General features: G+C 29.9%; 1 protein-coding gene across 6 annotated transcripts in view; it reads left to right on the plus strand.

Annotated features, from left to right (window-relative positions):
* Positions 1-21,391, plus strand: part of LOC123260517 (dipeptidase 1) — a 77,693-nt gene that overhangs the window by 14,656 nt on the left and 41,646 nt on the right. For all 6 annotated transcript variants that reach the window (XM_044721645.1, XM_044721643.1, XM_044721646.1 and 3 more), the window contains 4 exons: positions 4,719-4,872; positions 10,983-11,115; positions 16,990-17,140; positions 20,446-20,515. In XM_044721645.1, the coding sequence (XP_044577580.1) occupies positions 4,719-4,872; positions 10,983-11,115; positions 16,990-17,140; positions 20,446-20,515 (508 nt within the window). The remainder of the gene's footprint in view (positions 1-4,718; positions 4,873-10,982; positions 11,116-16,989; positions 17,141-20,445; positions 20,516-21,391) is intronic.

Genomic DNA, 21,391 nt, shown 5'->3' on the forward strand with positions numbered 1-21,391 from the left:
CATTATATAAATTATAATAAAAATTTCTTAATCTGTTCACTTGAAAATTAAAACTTCATCTTAATTATAAAGAGATCAGGCTATTTATAACCGTACCAGAAAAATTATTTTACGGGTAATTTAATTTTAACTCATACATTCACCGGTACTTTCAATTTAGATAAAAAATATTTTTTTATTACTAATTTACAGATTTACAACTTAAAATTTTGGAAATTATAAAAACACCATGATTTGAATCGAATTTGGTTTATGTTAATAATAAATTAGCAGATTATTTTACAATATTAAAATAGCTAACAACACGTATTATTAAATTCACGGAGCTTAAACTCAATCAAGCTTATACAATGTACGTAACTTATAGTAAATTAGTAATGACAACAATGGATTACTGAATAAAAAAAATTATCGAATTTACTGTGAATGATTTAGTGTATTCAAAATTAATATAATAAATGATAATACGTTAATTTCAGTAGTAATTAATAAAACAAAAATCAATTACTGTTGAACAAAATGATAATGTGAGTAACAACAATTGAAAGAGTAATTAAAATAATTGTAAAAGCTTTCTAACAATCTCACCGCTCGGTATAAAAAAGTCCATTGTTTTGGAAACAATATCCACAAAATGAATGTGAAATTCGCGTCGGCACTCACCAGTCTCTGGTCACGACCCCGATAAGCGTATCAAAGCCTTTACTCGATTCATGGGCAAACAAGAACAAGAGCCTCGGGATAAGAGGATTCCACAAGCTACGGTCTGCCATTACCTACACTTAGAGCGAAAGAGAACGCGAACGAACTTGTGAAATGGAATAAAAGATGCTACCTATAATGGATTGCGAAGGAGAAAAAAAAAAGTCAAAGACATTCCGCACTATCGAAAGTTTAAAATCATCCTTTTAGAGATTCTATTCTTGGCCATTCTTGTTTAACATATCCCCAAACTCTTGTCACCAACAATATCTGCACATGCATAAAAACGATTTTGTTAAAATAACAAAAGACGGGATAACTGAAAAATACGTTGTGGTAACAAATGAGTGTAGTTAAAAAGCAACAAATCCATTAGTTGCATTAACAAAATGTTTCAAGTTGTACTAACAAACCAGTTCGTTAAATCACAAAATCAATTTGTTGCTCTAACAAAATCATTTTGTTGCTGTCACAAAATGACTTTGTTGCTGCAATAAAATGATTTTGTTGCTGTTACAAAGTGATTTTATTGCAATAACAAAATTAATTTGTTGCCAAAATATTTTTCAAATCAGCTATAGCTGATTATAGCATATCTTTAAATGTATTCTTATAAAATTTACTGTAACAAATATATTTGTTACTTCAACAAATTCTCTTTGTTATTTTAATAGATTAATTTTGCTGCTTTAACAAAAAAATTTGTTATACCAACTAAAGTATTTTGTCGAATCAACTTAAAGATTTTGCTATAGTAACAAAACTGTTTTGTGGTTATAACATATCAATAACTTGTTATAACCTTAATTTTGTTATTTTAACATATAATTTGTTATCCCTATGTCAACAAATTCAGTTGTTACCACAACATTTCTTAGGTTATTTTAACAAAATTTTTTTCTGCGTGCAAGAGTAATAATACCTTATACTATTCTAGTATCTATTTCTGCTGATTGTTTTCTAAACACAAAAGTAAAATGAACACGCTGGTTTACGTGAGAAAATTCCTGACGCGCATTAACCGAAATCAAAAATTAAATTTGACGACGACGATGATTTATGAGAGATAAATACGTTTTATGCGGGTGTAATTAATCAAGTTGATTTGCGTGGTAAAATTTTAATAGATCAATATCGCATACCGTTAAGCCTGATAGTATAATCGTAATTATACATCGTTAAAAAAGTTAAAGCTCTTCTATCGATAACGTGATTGTCAATAAAACAAAATTGTCATTTGCCTAGCACTGTAACCGCTGGTTGATTACAACTGATTACCATGAAAACAATAGAATAATGTTTATATACGTGTGCTTATGTGTATGTAATTTTTTAATTACATTTTTTATCATATCTGTTTTCAAAATTTAGCAAACTCGCAAAAAAACCTCCCCTTGTTAGAAGAGGATTGAAATTTTTGGTTGAAATTTCAAAAGACAACTGAATTTTTACTGCATTTTCTCGAGTGCAAAAAGTACAGTCATAATAAATTATAAATTATATAATATAAAATTGATGATTAAACTGAAGTTGGTTTAGTATCAAAAATCTCGAAAATCTCGAAAGAATGGTTACTGATTCCTTATTGGTTATGATTAAAGCGTGCGCGTATGCGCGCAATTTGAATTCTTAGAACACAGTAAAAAATTTTTCGTCAAATTTAACACAAAAATTTGTGTTGATGACTTTTTTTACACAATCTGTGTTGAATCAACACTCTATTGTGTTGAATCAACATACTAAAATGTTAAATTCTACACATTAAAATGTTAAATTCTACATAAACATTTTTACACTTTACACAATGACGAAAAATTTTTTACTGTGTAATTTCATATTTCTTATATATCCCGTTATTGACGAAAAATATCAGAGTGATTAAAGAAAAACTTTTTATAAAAAATGCAATGCCACCTGTTGACAATGTATTTAACTATGTAACTGAATGAATATAACTTTCGGCTACGAGTGTGTTGGCGCAATGAGCAGAGCGTGAGTGCCAACGCACGAGTGACAAAAGCTCTATCTACTGAGTTCATACATAAATAAACGTCATTAACTGACGTAATATTTTGCACAATATTATGGTGATTATAAAACACGATATTATGGTATATTAATAAAAGATGTTTTTTTTTAAATAGTAATAAAAATCAGTCTCATTTTCACATTATAAAATAAAAATTAATTATTTGATCATGATATTGTGCGAAATATTCAGATGGGTTGACTAGTAAATTCAATATCAGTAAATTGAGTTTCATAATTTTTTAAACCCAAAAATTAACTTCCTGAAAGAACATAATAAAAAAAAATTTTGTTTTCATCATAAAACATCCCGGTATTTTAAAAAAAAAAAAAAATACTCAATTACGAAGGACCTTTTAGTATTCAAATAAAGAACTGATGCGGAAAGTTTGTTTTTAGTGTACATTGAAAAACTCGAGAATGCTGATATAAAAAAGGATGCCACAAAACGAGACACTAAAGCACACACACATATATATTTACGTACGTAAAAGTAAACTTTGACAATATAATTTGATTATTACGAAAAAGCGACTTATATAATTTCGAAAAATAGCCAGCGGAATAAAAATCTTGTTTGTAAGTTTTAGTCACCACTATTTTATCTTTCAGCTCCCAGTGGAAAGAAAACGATTCTATATTTCTCGGTAACAATTTCACTCAGACCATTAATTTAATTGCAATAAAATATTTGGTCTATATAGGAATAAAAGTTATACCTATTATAACAATGAAACTTTACGTACACGATCTTGCTGAGTGAACATACTACCACGACAGACGATAAAGCAGTTAAATAATTAAATTTAGTCAAAACAAATGTTTAATTTAAGAAGAAATCTCTTGAAATTGTATTTTATAGCAAACAAAAAACAGTAAGGAAGGATAATGAAATGAGTAGTAAAAAGTGCCGTAAACTTCTAGGATGTTTTTCTCGGTCTTACAACAACTACTGCATAGCGTAGCAGTAAGGGTATCCGATAGTTGATGTGAGTAACCGGAAACACGTAATACATAACTCGAGAGTATCGCTGAAAAATGCAGACGTGTCGTAGTGAAACTTGTACGTTGAAGCTTATAAAATACGCGCGAGAGATTCAAAATACTCGGGCACTGGTGTACCAACGCCACGCTTACAAACTTCGGTTTCGCTATATTTTATTTTTACGAATCCACATTTTCACGTATAAATAAATGTGGGGATACATCTACTGCAATCTATTTAATATCTCCTGGCAGTGATACTCGTTGAAAATGTGAAGATGAGAAAACGTGGAGATTACTCTCACGTGAGTAGAAAATGCAAAACTATCGCACGTTTCACCTTTCAAAAGTTGGTTAAATTCACGCTTTTATATCGTACTGATACACATAAATATATACGTACGATTACATGAAACTACCGAGTTATAAGGCGTTCTCTATAGATATAAATTTACAAATATATATTTATGTATTTATTATCAAGGCATATATGTAACGGTGTAGAGGATACACGTGCTCTAAAACCGCAAGAGGTTGCGTTTTACGAGCTTAATATTTATGTATCCGGTGATGCTAAGAGAATCCACGATTCATTCGGGTGGAAAACGGATCTCTATACATTTAAGAATTTTTTTCTTTTATTTTTTTTATGTACTTATATGACTTACTTTATTTTTCTGATGTCATTAGATGTTAATTAAGTTCCTCAGAGGGCAAAAAATTTATTTATTGAATTTATTTTTTAATTTTGTAATTTTGAAGAATTAAAAATGATTTTCAAACTTTTCATTCTTGGATTAGTGATTAAATTATTGAAGACAAAAATTTTAAACCCAAATATTGAATTAGGAACTTATTTTTGAATTTTTAATACCATCCATGAAATGTAATGATAAAATTTTAAACTTACCCTTGTCACGAAATTTAACCATACATTTTGTACTAAAAATTTGACAAAAAGGAAAAAAAATTCTGAAACTGATATAATAAATTTAATATTTCAGACACAACGACTTACCATGGAACATCCGAAAGTTTCTAAAGAACCAACTGCGAGACTTCCAATTTGACGATTTGACAAAGAGCCACCCATGGTCCCACACAGCCTGGAGTCATACGGACTTGCGACGACTGAAAGAAGGAATGGTTGCAGCTCAAGTAAGATAAACACCAAAAATAAAATACAATTTATATAACAAATAACGTTATTGATAAAACTAATAAATAAATCCGCTAACATTTCTGTTGTTCACAAGAAAGTTTAACTCGAGTTTCTCGATAGCTGTTTCCTTCATCCCTTCCCAACAAATCGCTTGTCTCGCCTCTACTCCAATTCTTTGTACCTCTATTCGTTGGTACAAGTATTTTCCAAGGCGCCGTTGAGCTTCCTTAATTACCAGAATCTTACTAGCGCTATTTCCTACTATTTTCTCCATCCACACTATTACAGACTTGAATATATATATAAATATATATGCTTAAAAACAATGATCCGTCGTTCGAAATGGTGAAAACGAGGAAATTAACGAGCCAACTGCTGTAAAATCGAGTATCCCAATAAAAGCAAGAAGGAATGTTTTAAATCTTTTTTTTTCTCTATTCACGATTTTTTTTTCTTTATAAAACTTTTTTTCTTGTTTATATTATTTTTAACTCGAGTTCTTTCTAGGAGCAAAAAACTCTTGGTAGCGCTTAAGGACACCCAGATTTCAAAATTCAAGTCTTTTCGCCGTAGCGAATTACCTTCTTTGACTCGTTTACCATACTTCCTCCGAAATATATATGTATATTTACTGGAGCTTTTCTTTTACTTTTCGATCTCTCATTTACTACATGCCAATGACATCATCTGAAAAGTTTACTCGACCGTGCACTTGTCTTGGAATTTCTGTTCAATACCTCTCAAACTTTCAAACCGGTCTTACGGGAATTCGAAAAAATTATCGATGATAATTAACATCTCAGTGTACCATGTACAATGAAATTGCATTCTTTAAAATATGAAAATTCTTCGAGATTTTTTCAAAAAAATGTCTCGTTATACATAAACACATATTCGACATCTACTAACAGGACGCGGAGCTATAATTTTTAAGTGGATTTCTCAGAAAACTTTTACGTCAGCACAACGAGGTGTACTTTATTGTCTCTCTATAAATATTGACTCTCGAACGCTCGACAAAGCACATTCAGATACAATAAAATTTTTTTATATTTTGGGGATATTATTTTTAACAACTTGACCAGTAGTTTTATTCCGAATTTCGATGATAATTATTTTCAACTAAAAATTATTTCCTTAAATTTGGATCTCATTTTTGGACACATATTTTCATGAACTAAAATTCAAATTACGATTCATTTGATGTCTACATTTCTATAAAGATAAAAACTTGATAATAAAATTGCAAAATTACTCTTATCCGAAAGGTCCATACATAATTTCTCATATTTTTTTCTTAACATCAGAGCACTTGACTTCTCGAGCAGATTTTCGGCACTTCCGATTGAAATTGAGCGCTCTAAAGATCTCTATCTTGAAATCTGGAGTGCTTCCGACGTCTGGCGACTTGTTCTTTAAATCTTCCTCAAGCTACCAAGAAGTTGCCAGAAGCACACGGTACACTTCTTATAGATCCAGCACCACTTCACATACATATGTACCGTGTACATCCTGCTCGCAACACGCTTCGAGGACTTCTCAATCTCACAGATATTTCTCCCTCGTTCCTTAACTTATATCTCTTCGATTCTTTTCTTGTTATTTCCAAAGTTGTAATCAGAGTTCTATTCACAATAAGTCAGAGCCAGGATAGAAAATAAAGAAGTTTTTAATCGATAGCTAGATAAGATCGATCGTATGTGACAAAAGTACACTCAACAAAAAAAAATGATCGGGGAATTTAAAAGTGCACATCTGAGAACTTTATGTTGGGATAAACTTCAAAACTTTTTCTCATTTCATACCAGTATTTCATTTTATTTGAAATTGCTCTGTACAAATTACGAAAAATAAATAAATGCGTGTAAATCTTGACACTGAGAGTTGTGTTAGGATTTTATTTAAGTAATAATTCCTGGAATGTTTGATACGATAATTGAATTCCGATAATGAAAATAAAAAAAATATTTAGTGAGTAAAGAAGCTACAGGATTAAGTAAATTCGTTGAATTCTTTGCGAAATCATGCATAGACTGAATCAACCAATTTACTTTCATGAAAACACTTTTAATTGAACGATTTAAAACGGCGCTCGGTTAATTAAATTTAAATCTCTATATCAGATTGCTTGTTATTCATCAATTGCGCTATTTAAATAAGGGAAGCATTTTAAAATAAAAATAAAATGTTATTACCATTTGATTGTCGAAATTTTTTCGATTTTTAATCGTTTAAAAACAAACCATTTCACCCATAAAAAAATTAGCTTGATTCAAGAAAAAAAAAACATACTTTGAAGAATTTGATTATCTTGAATTAAAATACTTGAGTCAAGAATTTTTCAGCATGGTTCAAGATTTTTCTTTTCAGTTATCTTCTTGTCCAAAATTTTTTGAATTTTTCATACAAATTTTGTCAAGAATCAACAAAATCGAAAATCGATAAATTACAAAATAATTTAATGCATTAAAATTTTCTTGTTCTCAATATTAAACATTGTTATAACGTTAAACAGAGCATACAAAATCCCACAAGGTTGATTATAGAATCGTTGGAGCTAGGAGAATGGTAATTAATTATTTAATTAAATAATAAATTAATGAACGGTTGTAAAATACATGGGCATGCACCTCGAACATTCCTTTTAATAAATTTCAATTTTTATTGAATTGCAAACAATTTATACGTCCGAATGTATAATAAACTATTATTGAATGATAATATACTGATGTGATGATTAATAATACTTCATTAGTATTATCAAATAGGAGTAAAAATGAGTTAATCCAGCGGTATATTTGTAATCATAATAAATTATTTTTAACGTGAATATATCCCGCCTCTACAAGTGTATGCACACATGATTATACCTCCACGGTCAGGAAAATAAATAGAGTAATTTTGAAATGATAAGTAAACATTATAGGATGGTAAGTGCATACATTGGTTCGCTAAGCGTGCATATCTATTATTAGAGTACAATTCACTGTAAAGTAGAGACGTGAATTTATTTTTCGCTTCTAGAGATAATGCTAAAAAAAGTAATGTCTGAAGAACTCAAGAAATCTTTCAAGATGTCGGGCTGTAAATGTGATCGAAAGGCTTTTGCTTGTAGAGGGATTTTATAAAAAGATGAAGACGAAAAAATAGAGCCAATGAAATATTGGATTTACGTATTGATTCAATCCAAGAAATTTAATTTTTTTTTTTTTTAACAGTGAAATAGTTTTACTGTATATTAGTTTCTAAAAATTTAAGTGAATCGTTTATTGAAATTAATTAATACTCCAAATTTTGAATTTTCAATGTTTTCGATTTCTTCTTAAAATTCCTTGAAGCAAGAAAGAATATTTTATCTAGCATGCAAAATTATAAAATATAAGTATTCTAAATCCAAGTTTTTAAATTTTAAATTAAGAATTTGGAATATAAAAAAAAACTTGAAAAAATTACCTTAAATTTCGTTTAAATTTTTTTATACAAACTTTCAAAATTTTAATGAATTTTATAATTTGATTTTTTTTTTAGTTCTATAATCCTAAAAAGACACGTTTACATTATATTCACAGCCGAGATTCGCTTTAATAGAAGTATTTTAATCCAACCGATGAATAGTCGTGATAAAATAGTGCCAGTGTAAATAATTTAACAACGCTATTGTCTAACTTACTCCTGCAAAGTCCATGGAATTTTCTTATCGCCGTAGTGCAGAATAAAGGATGGCCCAGTTGTGAAGCTTGGATTGTAGGCTGGGCTAGGTTTCATTTCCTGGCTGAGGCCGAAAATACGGTCTTGATACTAAAACGGCTTCCGTAGCTTTTTTCCCCATTGGGGCCTGAGCGAAAATACTTGTCGAGCTCAAAAATACATGTGCAGATGTTAATATAGAAGTAGATGTAGATGTAGATGGATTTTCCGATATCGTGAGTACGTTTCAAAGTGCTATTTTCGCGTAGCAAGACAGAAGATGTGTTACGGGAGTAGAAAAACCGAATGTTATCTTTTGTTCCTTTTATTTTTATCCATTCGAATAAGTAGAGCTCTCGAGGACTACACAGCAGCATCTGCCGTCAATTGTATCCACACTTTTTTTTATTATCTTATTTATTACTATTATTATTCTCTATCTCGTTCATTTTCGTCAACCTCCTTTTCTTCTGTTTAGTCACTTAATTTACCAGTTTATTTGTGAAGACTCAAGTGTAAGTCAGAAAACTTTTAAACTTGTATTGAAAGATTGTGACGTTGAAATTCGATTTTACGCTCGGACAAATAAAAAGTATTGTACACAGAAAAAAAAATTAACTTGATTCAAGAGAAAAATTCTTGAACTAAGAATATAATTTTGGAGAGGATAATTATCTTGAATCAAGACGAAAAATTCTTGAATTAAGTAAAATTTTCTTAAATCAAGAATTTTTCTACTCAAACCAAAAATATTAAGCTCTTCAAAAATATATACTTGATTCAAGAACATTTTTTTTCTGTGTAGCACTTGAACGTGACAAACGTTCGTTAATTTTCGAAAACTAAGAATCATCAAGCACAATATAATAGAATATAATATAATGTAAAGCTAAAATTCAGAATTTCGACTGGAGAGACAATCGTTAGGGTAATTTAAGACGTACGGAGTTATTGACAAAATGATAAGGGTCAACTTGCGACTAACTTTGATTTAGTATCCCTGGACCTTTATACAAGCTAATGCTATTTTATCCTTTGTTATAATACTGTAACTAAGTCTCGAGATATATATCATTACTGAGGATTTATCATGATTAAGGAACATTCAAAGTTTATTTATTTTGTTGTTTCAACTGAACTGTTTGTTTTCTAAACTTCCAAATCCGAGGTAGAGAGTCTACTAAGCCAAGTATTTTTTAATTACCTGTAAACAAAATTTTATGATATAGCCTGATATGAAAAGTAGTTATACTGAGCAAGATCTGGACATGCCTGGTTCAATATGGCTTGATATGTGCTGATATGACTTAAGATGCCCATAAAGAATACTGAATTTTTTCAGTTTTTTAAAGACCTTATCCGTCATTGATTTTTAGTTTAGTCAATTACTAAACCAATTTTTATCTTATAAGAAATAATAATTGACGTTTAAATTTTCTAGACAATATAAAAATTTAAAATTATAACAGCAATTCATTTCTTAATTTCACATATAACCTAACATTATATTATTGGTCATATCAAAAAGTTTTTTCACGAGTATTTTTAACAATAAATGATTCGAAAAAAGTCCTTATTAAAAAAACAAAATCAAAAATACCTCAATGAAATTTATAACAAACTGAAATTTTCTTCTCTGATACTACATTCTACACAAACTCATCTTGTTTTAATAATAAGTATGAATAATTAATAAAATAAAGTAAAAACTAATTCCATTATTTTGTCAATTTTCCATGTAGACAGTACTTATATTAGTTACAAAGCAAATTCACAGACGGTTGTATCACGAAGTATAAATAAATCCCAGTGTGTACATGACTGTTAAGCATGTACTTCTTGTCTCGAGGACGTGAGACACACTCGAAAGATAACCTCCTAGCTGTCTTTTTTTTTTTACTTTAATACATATTTATGTGAGTGGAAAAATGAACAAATATGTACTCATAAAATTTAACGCGATTTGAGCTGTTCCAAATTGCATTTGCTCATACCTGTATCAAATAAAGTTAATATTATAATCAAACATACAATTGTCAGTCGATAAGTTTAAGCACGAGTTTGGGTTTGAATTAAAGACTTGACAGGCCGTTAACAAATATCTAATTACCAGAGGCGAAGTATAATTAATTTTGGAAAGTGAAATGAATCTGTCGCACTATTAAGAGCAAGCAAAATTAAGCAAAATTCAATTACCCTCCATTTAATTCTCCTCTTTGCAAAACTATTGTAGATCTGCGTCTATACATATATGTAAAACTTGTACATGCAAGAATAGGATCACTGTACGTAGCATTTCATTAAATCTTGCCATTCACACTCTCATATGATAGTTCACACTTAAAACCTTAACTGGTGTGTACCTGCACTTTGTGTATGCATATGTACCTACACTGTTATCTCTATTTCTCATTTGCAGTTCTGGTCGGCGTACGTACCGTGCTCGTCACAGCATCTCGACTCGGTGCAGTTGGCCCTGGAGCAGATCGACCTGATTCGGCGCTTGGTGAACAAGCACCCCCAGAATATGGTCCTCGTTACTACAGCTGAAGGTATGCACACCCTAATACACATATATAACTCTATCTGGATCTATGTCTGTCTGTATGGACTGTATGTACGTATGTAACTGAAGGAGAACAGAATATGCCTAGATAATGGATATTCACGATCTCATTCTCAGTATCATTTGGTCTTTCTCTTACTCTATTGCATGCCTAACCGTCTGAATCAACACTTGACAGTGATTCATTCACACATGACTGGCTTCTTATTGCCAATTATCATCTCATTACGACCAATTTTTCAGAAATTAGTAATTTTGTTGTAAATGTTATTACTTTGTCAAATAACTCATGGAAAAAAAAATTTTTTGAAGCAAATAATGTTTTGTAAATAATGCATCAAATTTCCTCTTGATTAGTAGTTCAATTTACCATTAAATTTAATAAATAAAAAATTGTTTTTTCATTAAAAACTTCACAACCTTGTTTTGAAGTGATTATTCTATCTATGTTCAATTTTTAATAATTTAATAAGTAAAATTAAAAAATAATGGCTAATTAATTATTTTATGTACAATGAACAATGTACTATGAATTAAGAAATTAATAAATTGATTTCAGTTATCTGCATAAGAAGATTTGATCATGAAAATTTGAAGCAAAAATGTGCAATTTTGAAACTTACAAATTGAATTTCGAGAATTTCTGATTTTTATTAATTTATGAATTCATGAATTCAGATTTTTAAAAGCATATTTTTAAAAATTTTACTTGAAGAATTGAGAATAATACTGAATTTTCTACAAATAACTTTTACCGTAAAAATTGAATTTCTAATTTAGATTATTTTCAAACAATGATATAATTCTTAAGAATATGCATTGAATTTTCCAACCTTTTGAAGATTTTTCTATCAAGAGATGTATTCACGATTAAAAAGCACTATTTTTACCTTACCCTTCCTATTTAATCCCCGCCTCTTGATACATATTTTATGTATATAAAGTATTCTCTAGCGTAAACGTAGTTAAAATAACGAATATACATGCATTGTGGGCGAATACGATCCAGTAATTTACAATGCTAATCCGGATTAGTTTCAACTTGACCAGACTATATTTTAATATTAATTAATACACTTTATTCTTAGTATTTAGGTTCCAACTATATTCTAAATAAACTTTTAATACATATAAATTCGTTTATCCCTAAGCAAATACTTTAATTGAAACTTGGAGTTGAATTTCCGAATCTACTTTAGTTGAGATGTGAAATATTATTTTACTTACTACTTAAAGGAAAACAATAAACTGGAAACTTTGGAATAAAACAAACGGCTGAAAATTTCGAAGTAGTTAAAATACTTATTATTTAAAAAAAAAAAAACATTTACGAAATTATAAACTTTCCAGCGACGAATTTACTGAATATTTGCTTTAAATATGGTTACGATAACATTTATTAATTATTTTGGTTGGCATGCGGTTTACATACGGCTAAAAATTTTGTGGTAGCGGTCTGCATACTCTTTTGTTAGTTTTGTATCAATTTAAATATTCATTGTGTTGATTATATTTTGAATAAATTTAATAAAACCTTTACATACATGGAGCCTGTTAATGGAAAATTTTGTAAGCTTGATACGTCAGAAAATATTGAAGGAAAATAACCAAATTGAAACATTCAATTTTAAAGATATTCGAAAAATTTTCAAAACAGAGATTTGTGCAAATAAATTAAAATATAAAATAATTAATGAAATAATAAAATATTCTATACTAAGTAGCTTGAAAAATAAAAATTTGTCAAATCCTAAAGTGGTCATTTATTGATTCACTACCTTTTAATAGCTCGCTTCGCTGAGCTTGAGTTGAAATTTGATTTTGATTTTTAGTAAAACAATTGTTAATTTTAAATCAACAGCCACTCTCAAGGATGAATTGTATCAATAGTATCGAAACATCTTATAATTTATATTTACAAATAAAAATCGTAGTTTTATCGGTTACCGGGAAAAAAATTATGTATGAAAATTACAAAAATGCTTATGGGAAAATTACACGGTTATTTTACGTTAAATTTACAAAAAAATGTTAATTTTACAGGAATAGATGTGTAAAAATAGCATACCCGAAAAAAATGTAAATAATTATAAAAAAATTAAGTTGTGTATATAAGAGTTTCGACCAAATATATAATTTTATACAATTTCATATAAAGCATTTTTCCAATGTCGAATTTACAAATTTTCTTAGGCTAAATTTACATATCTTTTCTTGTAAATCTCTCATTTCTTTCCCACGCTAAATTCGACATTTTTTCGATGTGCTAAATTCAAACTTTTTGCAACGTAAAATTAAAATTTTTCCTAATCTAAAATTCGTATTTTCAGATTGACAGTTTTAAAATGTAAAAATTACATCTCTAAAAATGCAGATTTGACAGTAATGACAGGAGTAAAACTGTACATTTTACAGATTTTTCTGTAATTTTAACAGGACTTTTTTTCTTGTTAATAATGATATCGCAACTCAAACTATAGAATCATGGGTCAGCTGTAATTGGATTCTAATGGAATGATCAATCAGAGGGAATAGTTAAATTACAGTCCTTCTTGATGATGAATTAATCTATTTTCATTGAATATTATTAATATTTAATTTTGCTAAACATTAGTTCAAATATCGAGTGTGGTTCTATTTCAATTTAGACGAAGTATTTTACGTTGTAATAATATGATATTTCGACCAAAATTATTTCATGTCGTAATGATCCAATGTTTGGTTGACCAAAACTCGACAAATAACACTTTGTTTAATTATCTATTATTGTATCTTTCGTTATTAAATATTACTATCCCAAACATAAATTATTTGACTACAACAATTAATATTAATACTACAACAATTAATCAAATTATAGTCTCCAATAATATTTTCATTTGATAAATTTTTTCTATGGAGGACAATTTAAAAATTTCAAATTTCTTGCAAATATAGTATCAATAATTTTGAAAAATAATTATCAAAGATTTGAATAAAATGATACGGTATTACAGCAGAAAAGCACATACGGAGAGGTTAGAAGAGCGGATCGAAGGCGTTTGGATATGAGCCAGACAAATGGAGCGCCGGTACATAGAAAGCTCTGCGATGTTTGACCCAATATCGAGTTACTCTCCTTTCCCTCGTTGACTCCTCGTAGTACTGCTACGGCGGTGGTCGTTAGTACTTCTATCGTTCAGTGATCTCTCTTTCTCTCTCGCTCTCTGGGGCTGCATCTCTTTGTCTGGACTCCTGGTCTAGATTCAGGCGGATTTATCGGAGCGGCATTGTTCCCTCGATCTCTGCGTACTTTACGAGTTACACTTAGTAGGCGAACTAGACTACTCTAGCACACCGGTGTGGTGTACTGCTAGTTGCGGCAATGGTAGTTGCGGTTGTGGTCAACCACCGTGCCAGAAGAGCCTTCTCAATAGATTGCGACAAAAGGGTTTCAAGTGTTACGCGTTTTCACGCATCTCGAGTGTTTTAATTAACTAGTTTGTAGTGTGCCTTTACTTTCCACACTTCATTTGCATAACATTCATCATTCAGTTATTATTGTTGAACTTTGATTATAGTTCAGTAATTATTAGCTTTTAATTAACAACCTGTCAAATTATTTCGTCAAAACCGAATGAATAGAATGCTCAAAAAAATATTCTGATATAACCTCCGGCCAATTTTTATGTCGTCAGATCAAATTTCAGTATTACTAAATAGAATTAAATTTTTTAAAAGGTCTACATTCTCTTTTATTCATTTTAATGATCGACAAAATGTTTTTTTTTTTTCGTTTTTTTTTTTCACGGTGGATGTACGAATCATTTGTTAAAAATTTATAAAGTTCTACATTTCTATTTTTTCGCAATTAAAAAATTAGAAAAGTACCTTCTTTTTTTTCTTTTTTTTTTTTGATGGATAGGGAGAGAAAGATATCAATTTGTAACTTACCATACTATTTTTTTTTTCGCTAAAAAGCATGACAAAATGAGCATATTTAAAAAAAAAATTTCATGAGATGATTTAAACATTTTTTATGAATTTTTGATAAATTTATAAATCCTGACTTTCAATTAGCAATTTAAACATGACCTGATAATTTTTCGGTATTTTCTTTTCATATTTCACATTCAAAAAAAAAAAAAAAAGTTAGCCGGTACGTAAATTTTTCGAATTCTCGCCATGTTGGGTATAATAGAATTCGATTTCATAAATTCTATGAATTCTGAAAATTGAAGATAGATATGTCCTGGTCATTCCATATCAAGCCTGATTTGGTCAAATTTTATTTTGTATATAAAAGTGATATAGAAGTATATAAATACATATCAGGCCAGATATGGACTTATTAAATTTGTAGATATGAAGATATCAGAAAATTTTCATCTCTAGAAATGAAGGAAAAGAGTTGAAAAAATATTTCAGTGACAGTAAAAAAATGTTCTCTTGAAATGTTTTAATTCCAGAAGTGGATTATGATAAATGATTAGCCTCCGAGACAATTGAAAGATCATAGACTACGAGAATAATCCTCAGCCAAATCCTTATGTCGACCTTTCTGGCTGGTGTCCAGGAAAAGAATGAGGTCTTTCACCTCTCATATTTCAACTGAGCTGAGAAAATCTCAAGCTGAGCTGAGCTTGCGAACCCTCTTCTATCTGGCGCTAACCACGACCACATGTCGGAAAAAATATAAAATCTAATAAAGGGAGGAGGGGTATAAAAATTTAATAGGCAGCGCGGGCATCTCAGACAACACTGGACTCTCTAACAAGCATATTTGGTGACTTTCAACGATAGTGAAAAAGTTTAATTTTATTATTTTATTATTTTAAACGCTGAGTTCATTAAGGCTGTTTGCTTGAAGTTTTTGGCACAGATATGTCCAGCTGTCGTCTGATTGACTCTGTACAAACAGTTACTCTTCTTAGCATCACCGTCACGTTTTTTTTTTTCAGCCATGTCCTGATTTTAAAGCGGATACTACTCTACAGACAATCATACCTTTTGCCAGAGAAATAAATGGAATGAAAATTGTTGCAAAAACTAGATAAGTTCCATTAAGATGTATTGAAAGATAGAATAATTTTTTGAGAACACGCCATAATCTCAGATCAGTACAAGCTCACTATTTTCAATCTCCACATAATAATTTTTTATTAAGGTTTTCACTTAAAAAAAAAATTCATAATTTCTTTTTTATCCTCGAGATGATCGGCAAATACGAATTCTTAAATCCATAAAATTTTTTGGCAATCTGGTGATCTATAAACCACTTTCTATATCCGAGTACGCTTCCTTTGAAGGCTCAAGGGACTATCAGGCGAAATAAATGATTTAAGCTATGTTATAGAGTATTTTGAGATCATGACCTGCTTGTAGATGTACTCAATTGCTGGTTTAAACGTCTCGAGCAGCTTTTATGAGATTATAAATTGACTTACAACCAAGAATGCGGTTAAACCGAATCTTTATGCTTAAATGGCGCTTTTAGACAAAATGAATATCTTAAATTTTATTGCACATGATTTTTAACAGACGGAAAGAAGAATATTTTTTCATTTAATAATTTAAAATAGTCTATTTAAAATTAAGTCTAATTCCCAAAAAAAAAATAAAAAATTGTAATAAATTATTTTGTTATTCTTACATATAGCCTGATATGGTTTTATGAAAAAATTTTTTCACAGGTTTGTCTAATCATCATGATTGACTACTGTATTCTCCATCTTACATTTCTGACACCCTTATAATGACTATTACTCCTTAACCCTAGTCTAATATCGAATAATAATTTAAAAAAAAAAACATTAATATAAGATCTAGCTAATAAATCAAATCTACAGAAGTTAAAAAAATGAATATTATTTAATTACAGGTATCGAACGAGCGCACAAAGAAGGGAGACTGGCAAGTCTGATTGGTGTCGAGGGTGGACACGCAGTTAGCACCAGTTTGGCGGTGCTGCGAATGCTGTACGAATTGGGAGCCAGATACCTGACCCTCACCCACACGTGCAATACACCTTGGTGAGTATCCAGCTCAAAATACCTATCGCGTTGAACCACCAGCTCGATCACTCAGCTCCACCAGCTCAATCGTTCCAACCGTGGAACTCTGATGCCGACCGAGTGAACTCTGGCCATATACCGCTATAATATAATATACCATACACATTCACATATATATAATCACAAATCAAATGAGAGATGAGAGAAAAGGGTATATGAGGCAGTATATCGTATATAGAGATCGCACGTATAATGCCACTTGGGCACTTTATCGTTCACCTGGCAGCTCGTGACGGCGCAGATGAAATTAATCGGATATCCGATTTCAACCGATCGAAACCAACCGACCTAGCAAAAGTAACGAGACTGCCAGCCACCGAAAGCTATACTGTCCAGCACCAGTGACTCTACTCTGTCGGTTGGCTATTTCCAATGCCAGTGAAATGTCATTTGCGGTCAATATACGTGAATATCAAGGCATATAAACCCGTAATTTGGACTTTAGACTGGGTGAGAGTCGTTGTATTCGTACCGACTATGCTCTCGGGGTACTCGCGGTCGTAATCGTGGTCGAGCTCCACAGTCTGTAAGAGTTTCCTAATCGATCGATCGCTTTATAACATGCGAACAGGTGGCGTTTTGACTTTGTTACACTCGACTTCACTTATCATTTATCGCTAAATCGTTAACCAAACCACCAACGTTTGCTTTATTTTTAGTTTTGTTATTTATTTTATTCAGAAGCTTGAATTTTTTATATTATTAATTACTATGATGGTAAAAAAATAAATTCAATTAAAAAAAAAAAACTATTTTTAAAAAGTTATCTGCTTGATTCAATACAATGAAATTCTTAAAAATGATTTTCTTTGTCAAATATTTTTCTATCGAATCAAGTTAATTTTTTTATCAGTGCATAAATTCTATCAATTAATATTGATAGTAAATATTAATATTATCGTATGCAATTAATGAAAAAGCATCAAATTTAACGTCATCGTAATTAAAATTCATTTTAATGACAATAAATTCAATCATTTTAAAGAGTGGGCATTGCAAATAATTTAACTGATTGGACCAAACACTATTATTTACAAAGTTATATTATAATTATAAATTAAAATGTAACATCGAATATAAGGGAATTAAAATTAACTAGTACAACGCAACAGTTGAAATTCAAAAAACGAAATTCATTAAAGTAACTTTTAAACAGAAATACAAAAGACAACACAGAGTATGTAAATGCTGAGATGACATTTCCTTTGATAACATAAAACAGAGTGGGCTTACTTTGAGCTTATTTCCGTAAATGAGTTCGTGACTTTTCGCCTTTACGTTTGTTTATTAAACTATTTCATCCTTTTTATCTCTGGGTTTTAATTCTATTTAGTCATGTTATGTACAGCTTATATGTTTGTTCCCTTTTAATGTTTTCGTCGCGCGTCTCATGTCAAAAAAACAATACACATAGTATGCGAGTATACGAGTGGCTTAAGCACACGGTCAATAGCTTTGACAATCACTGCACTGTGTGCTGGAGTTAGGAGAATTTACGATACGTGTAATCCAAATCACATTGTACATACTACTAACCTGAGCATGTGCAACATGTCATGTGTGAACGTTAATAACCAAATTGACATCATCCGATCACAGCAATCAGTATTATCATTATCGTTACTTAAAGTCCAATCTTGTTAACGCGGGCATTATGTTTCTAATTACTAGTTACTCCTCACTTTATCATTATATGGGTCTACTCGTTCACTATAACTGAGGGAACATGTCATTTTTTCATTTTTTGTTTATTTTTAATTGGAATTATTAATACACATAAGAAAAAATTAACTTGACAAGAGAAAAATTCTTGAGCTAAGATCGCCTTAAGGAGTTTAATTGTTTTGAATCAAGATGAACAATTTTTTAATCAAATAAAATTTTTTAGTTCAAGAATTTTTTGTATTGATTAAAAAAAATTAAACTCTCTAAATTGATTTTCTTAGTTCAATAATTTTTATCTTAAGTTAACTTAATTTTTTTTTTTGTGTATAAAAATTTTAGGCAGCTATAAATTTTTTTACACAGAGAGAAAAATTCTCCTTTAGAGAATTAATTTTCTTGACTCAAGAAAATTTCTTCTCACTCCAAAACAACTTAGGTCTTCCGAAAAATTTCCTTGGATCAAGAAAACCTTTTTTTCTGTGCATGAAAAAAATTTATTTCAAAAACATAAAATATAAATGATTAGATAAAACTTTATAAAATATAAATAAAAAATATACTTTTAAGAGCTAACTTTTGACGTATTTTTGTATATATTCTAATTATAATTAAAATACGTGAAAAATATAACTTTCAATTTATAAAAATATATTTTTAAAAATATAAAATATTTTTTTTCATTTCCTAAATATATCGCATTTTACTAAAAATAAAAGCTCAATTTTCCGTCGAACAAATTTAAATTATCCATTGACCTTTTATTCAGTCGTTCGCTTTTTAACAAGTATAATTAAAATACTTCTATTACCAAAAAATAATATAATAAAATTGGCTAGCACGGATAATAGTAACAGCAGCGCGTATGGTGATAGCGATGAAAGTAAATGAATAAATAAAGTGAAGTAAATTGTGAAATATGATGGGGAGGGTATAGAAGCTATAACTAAAATCGTTTTACTATAAATTTAAAATACATATATGAGAGCCACCGGGCTATAGACCTAATCGGGTATCGTGGTCGCGTGTACTCGGATGAATAACGTTATTGGTGCAACGGTTTGGTTCCCATTAGAGTATAACGCCCAGCATGTTTAGAGTAAAGTGGTGTAGGACGTGTAGTGGATGGAATTTGAGTTTAAACTAGTATGGTGTGGTGCGGTATGGTTTAGTCAGAGCTGGGGGATCAGGATCGAGATGGGGGTGAGAAAATGAGAATGGGAATGGAGATCGAAATCAGAGAGAGGTTAAGGGTTGAGGCCTGGAAAGGAATGGGTATTTGGTTACCAGGGTATATAGACGCCTCTCAATATATGGCCTAGCCCAACATACATAGTATGCTGTGTTAGTTACAACTGAATGTGGCGTTGGGATTACTCGAGTAGCACCCATCATCGTGGTAACCCCATTACTACCAGTTTCAATGTTGAATTTCCGATTCCTGTCTCTTTATATCTATGACTGAATTTGTATATCTAGCTAACGATCTATCTATCTATTTATCTATCTCTCTGGGTACCTATCTAACTGTCTATCTATTTAACTCTACGAATAATGCACATGATTGTCGCTATTGAGTTACTGACCTGTTGGTTCGGTAGGGCAGACTGCAGCACAGCGGATGAACCTGGTCAAGTGCCTCAAATCGGAGGTCTTTCCAATTTCGGAAGGGTAAGTTCAAATTTTTTTAATATTTTTATTTCTTTGCTAAGACTAGAAAAATTTTAGACCTGATTTTTTAGCATTTTATTTTTAGAATAAATTTCATACTTTGTTTTTGATTCTTAAGCGAAAAAAGTGCTATGGAAATTTACTGGGCCGATAACCTATTGTTATTAATAAATAAGAGCTAGAGCTTCACTCTTATGAAACATTAATAATTAAAAAAAATTATTTGTAGTTCTGATTAGTATTCAAAGTGCGGAAACAATTTTTATAAACGATATTTAATTGAAAAAAAATGGTTATTTTGCGGAAAATAATATTGCAGTTTATTCAAGTAATATTATTGTAGTACCACGCTCAATTACCCAACAATAAATTAACTAATTGAGAACATACTAAAGATAACACTAACATTATAAAGTTTTTTTATTCAATTGAAAATTATTATAAATTAATATTATTCATTTACTTGTTTCTTTTTTTCAATTATCGTTGGCAAACCTTGTAGGCATGATAAATTTTATTGATCGATAAAATATTAAATATTGAAATTATTAAAACATGAGTTGAGACTGGTAAATATCTGGTAATGCCAATTTGTTTAACAAAATATTCAATCAATGAATTAAATCAATTTAATGTTACAGTTTTGGTCAGAAAATCTGTATTTACTTTACATTAAAATGAAAACATTTAATCACGTTGAAAAGCCTTTTGTTATTTAAATTTATAATTTATAATTATAATTAATACCATCAAATAATAATTTTAAAATTGATAAAATGAGATTTAACGAACAAAAAGATGGCAAAAAAGACTTTGATTCATTAAACTTTATCTCACTTGATTATTTAAAGTTACTTTTGAAGTACAGTAGTGAGA

The sequence above is a fragment of the Cotesia glomerata genome, linkage group LG3, assembly GCF_020080835.1.
Source record: "Cotesia glomerata isolate CgM1 linkage group LG3, MPM_Cglom_v2.3, whole genome shotgun sequence".
NCBI lineage: Eukaryota > Metazoa > Arthropoda > Insecta > Hymenoptera > Braconidae > Cotesia > Cotesia glomerata.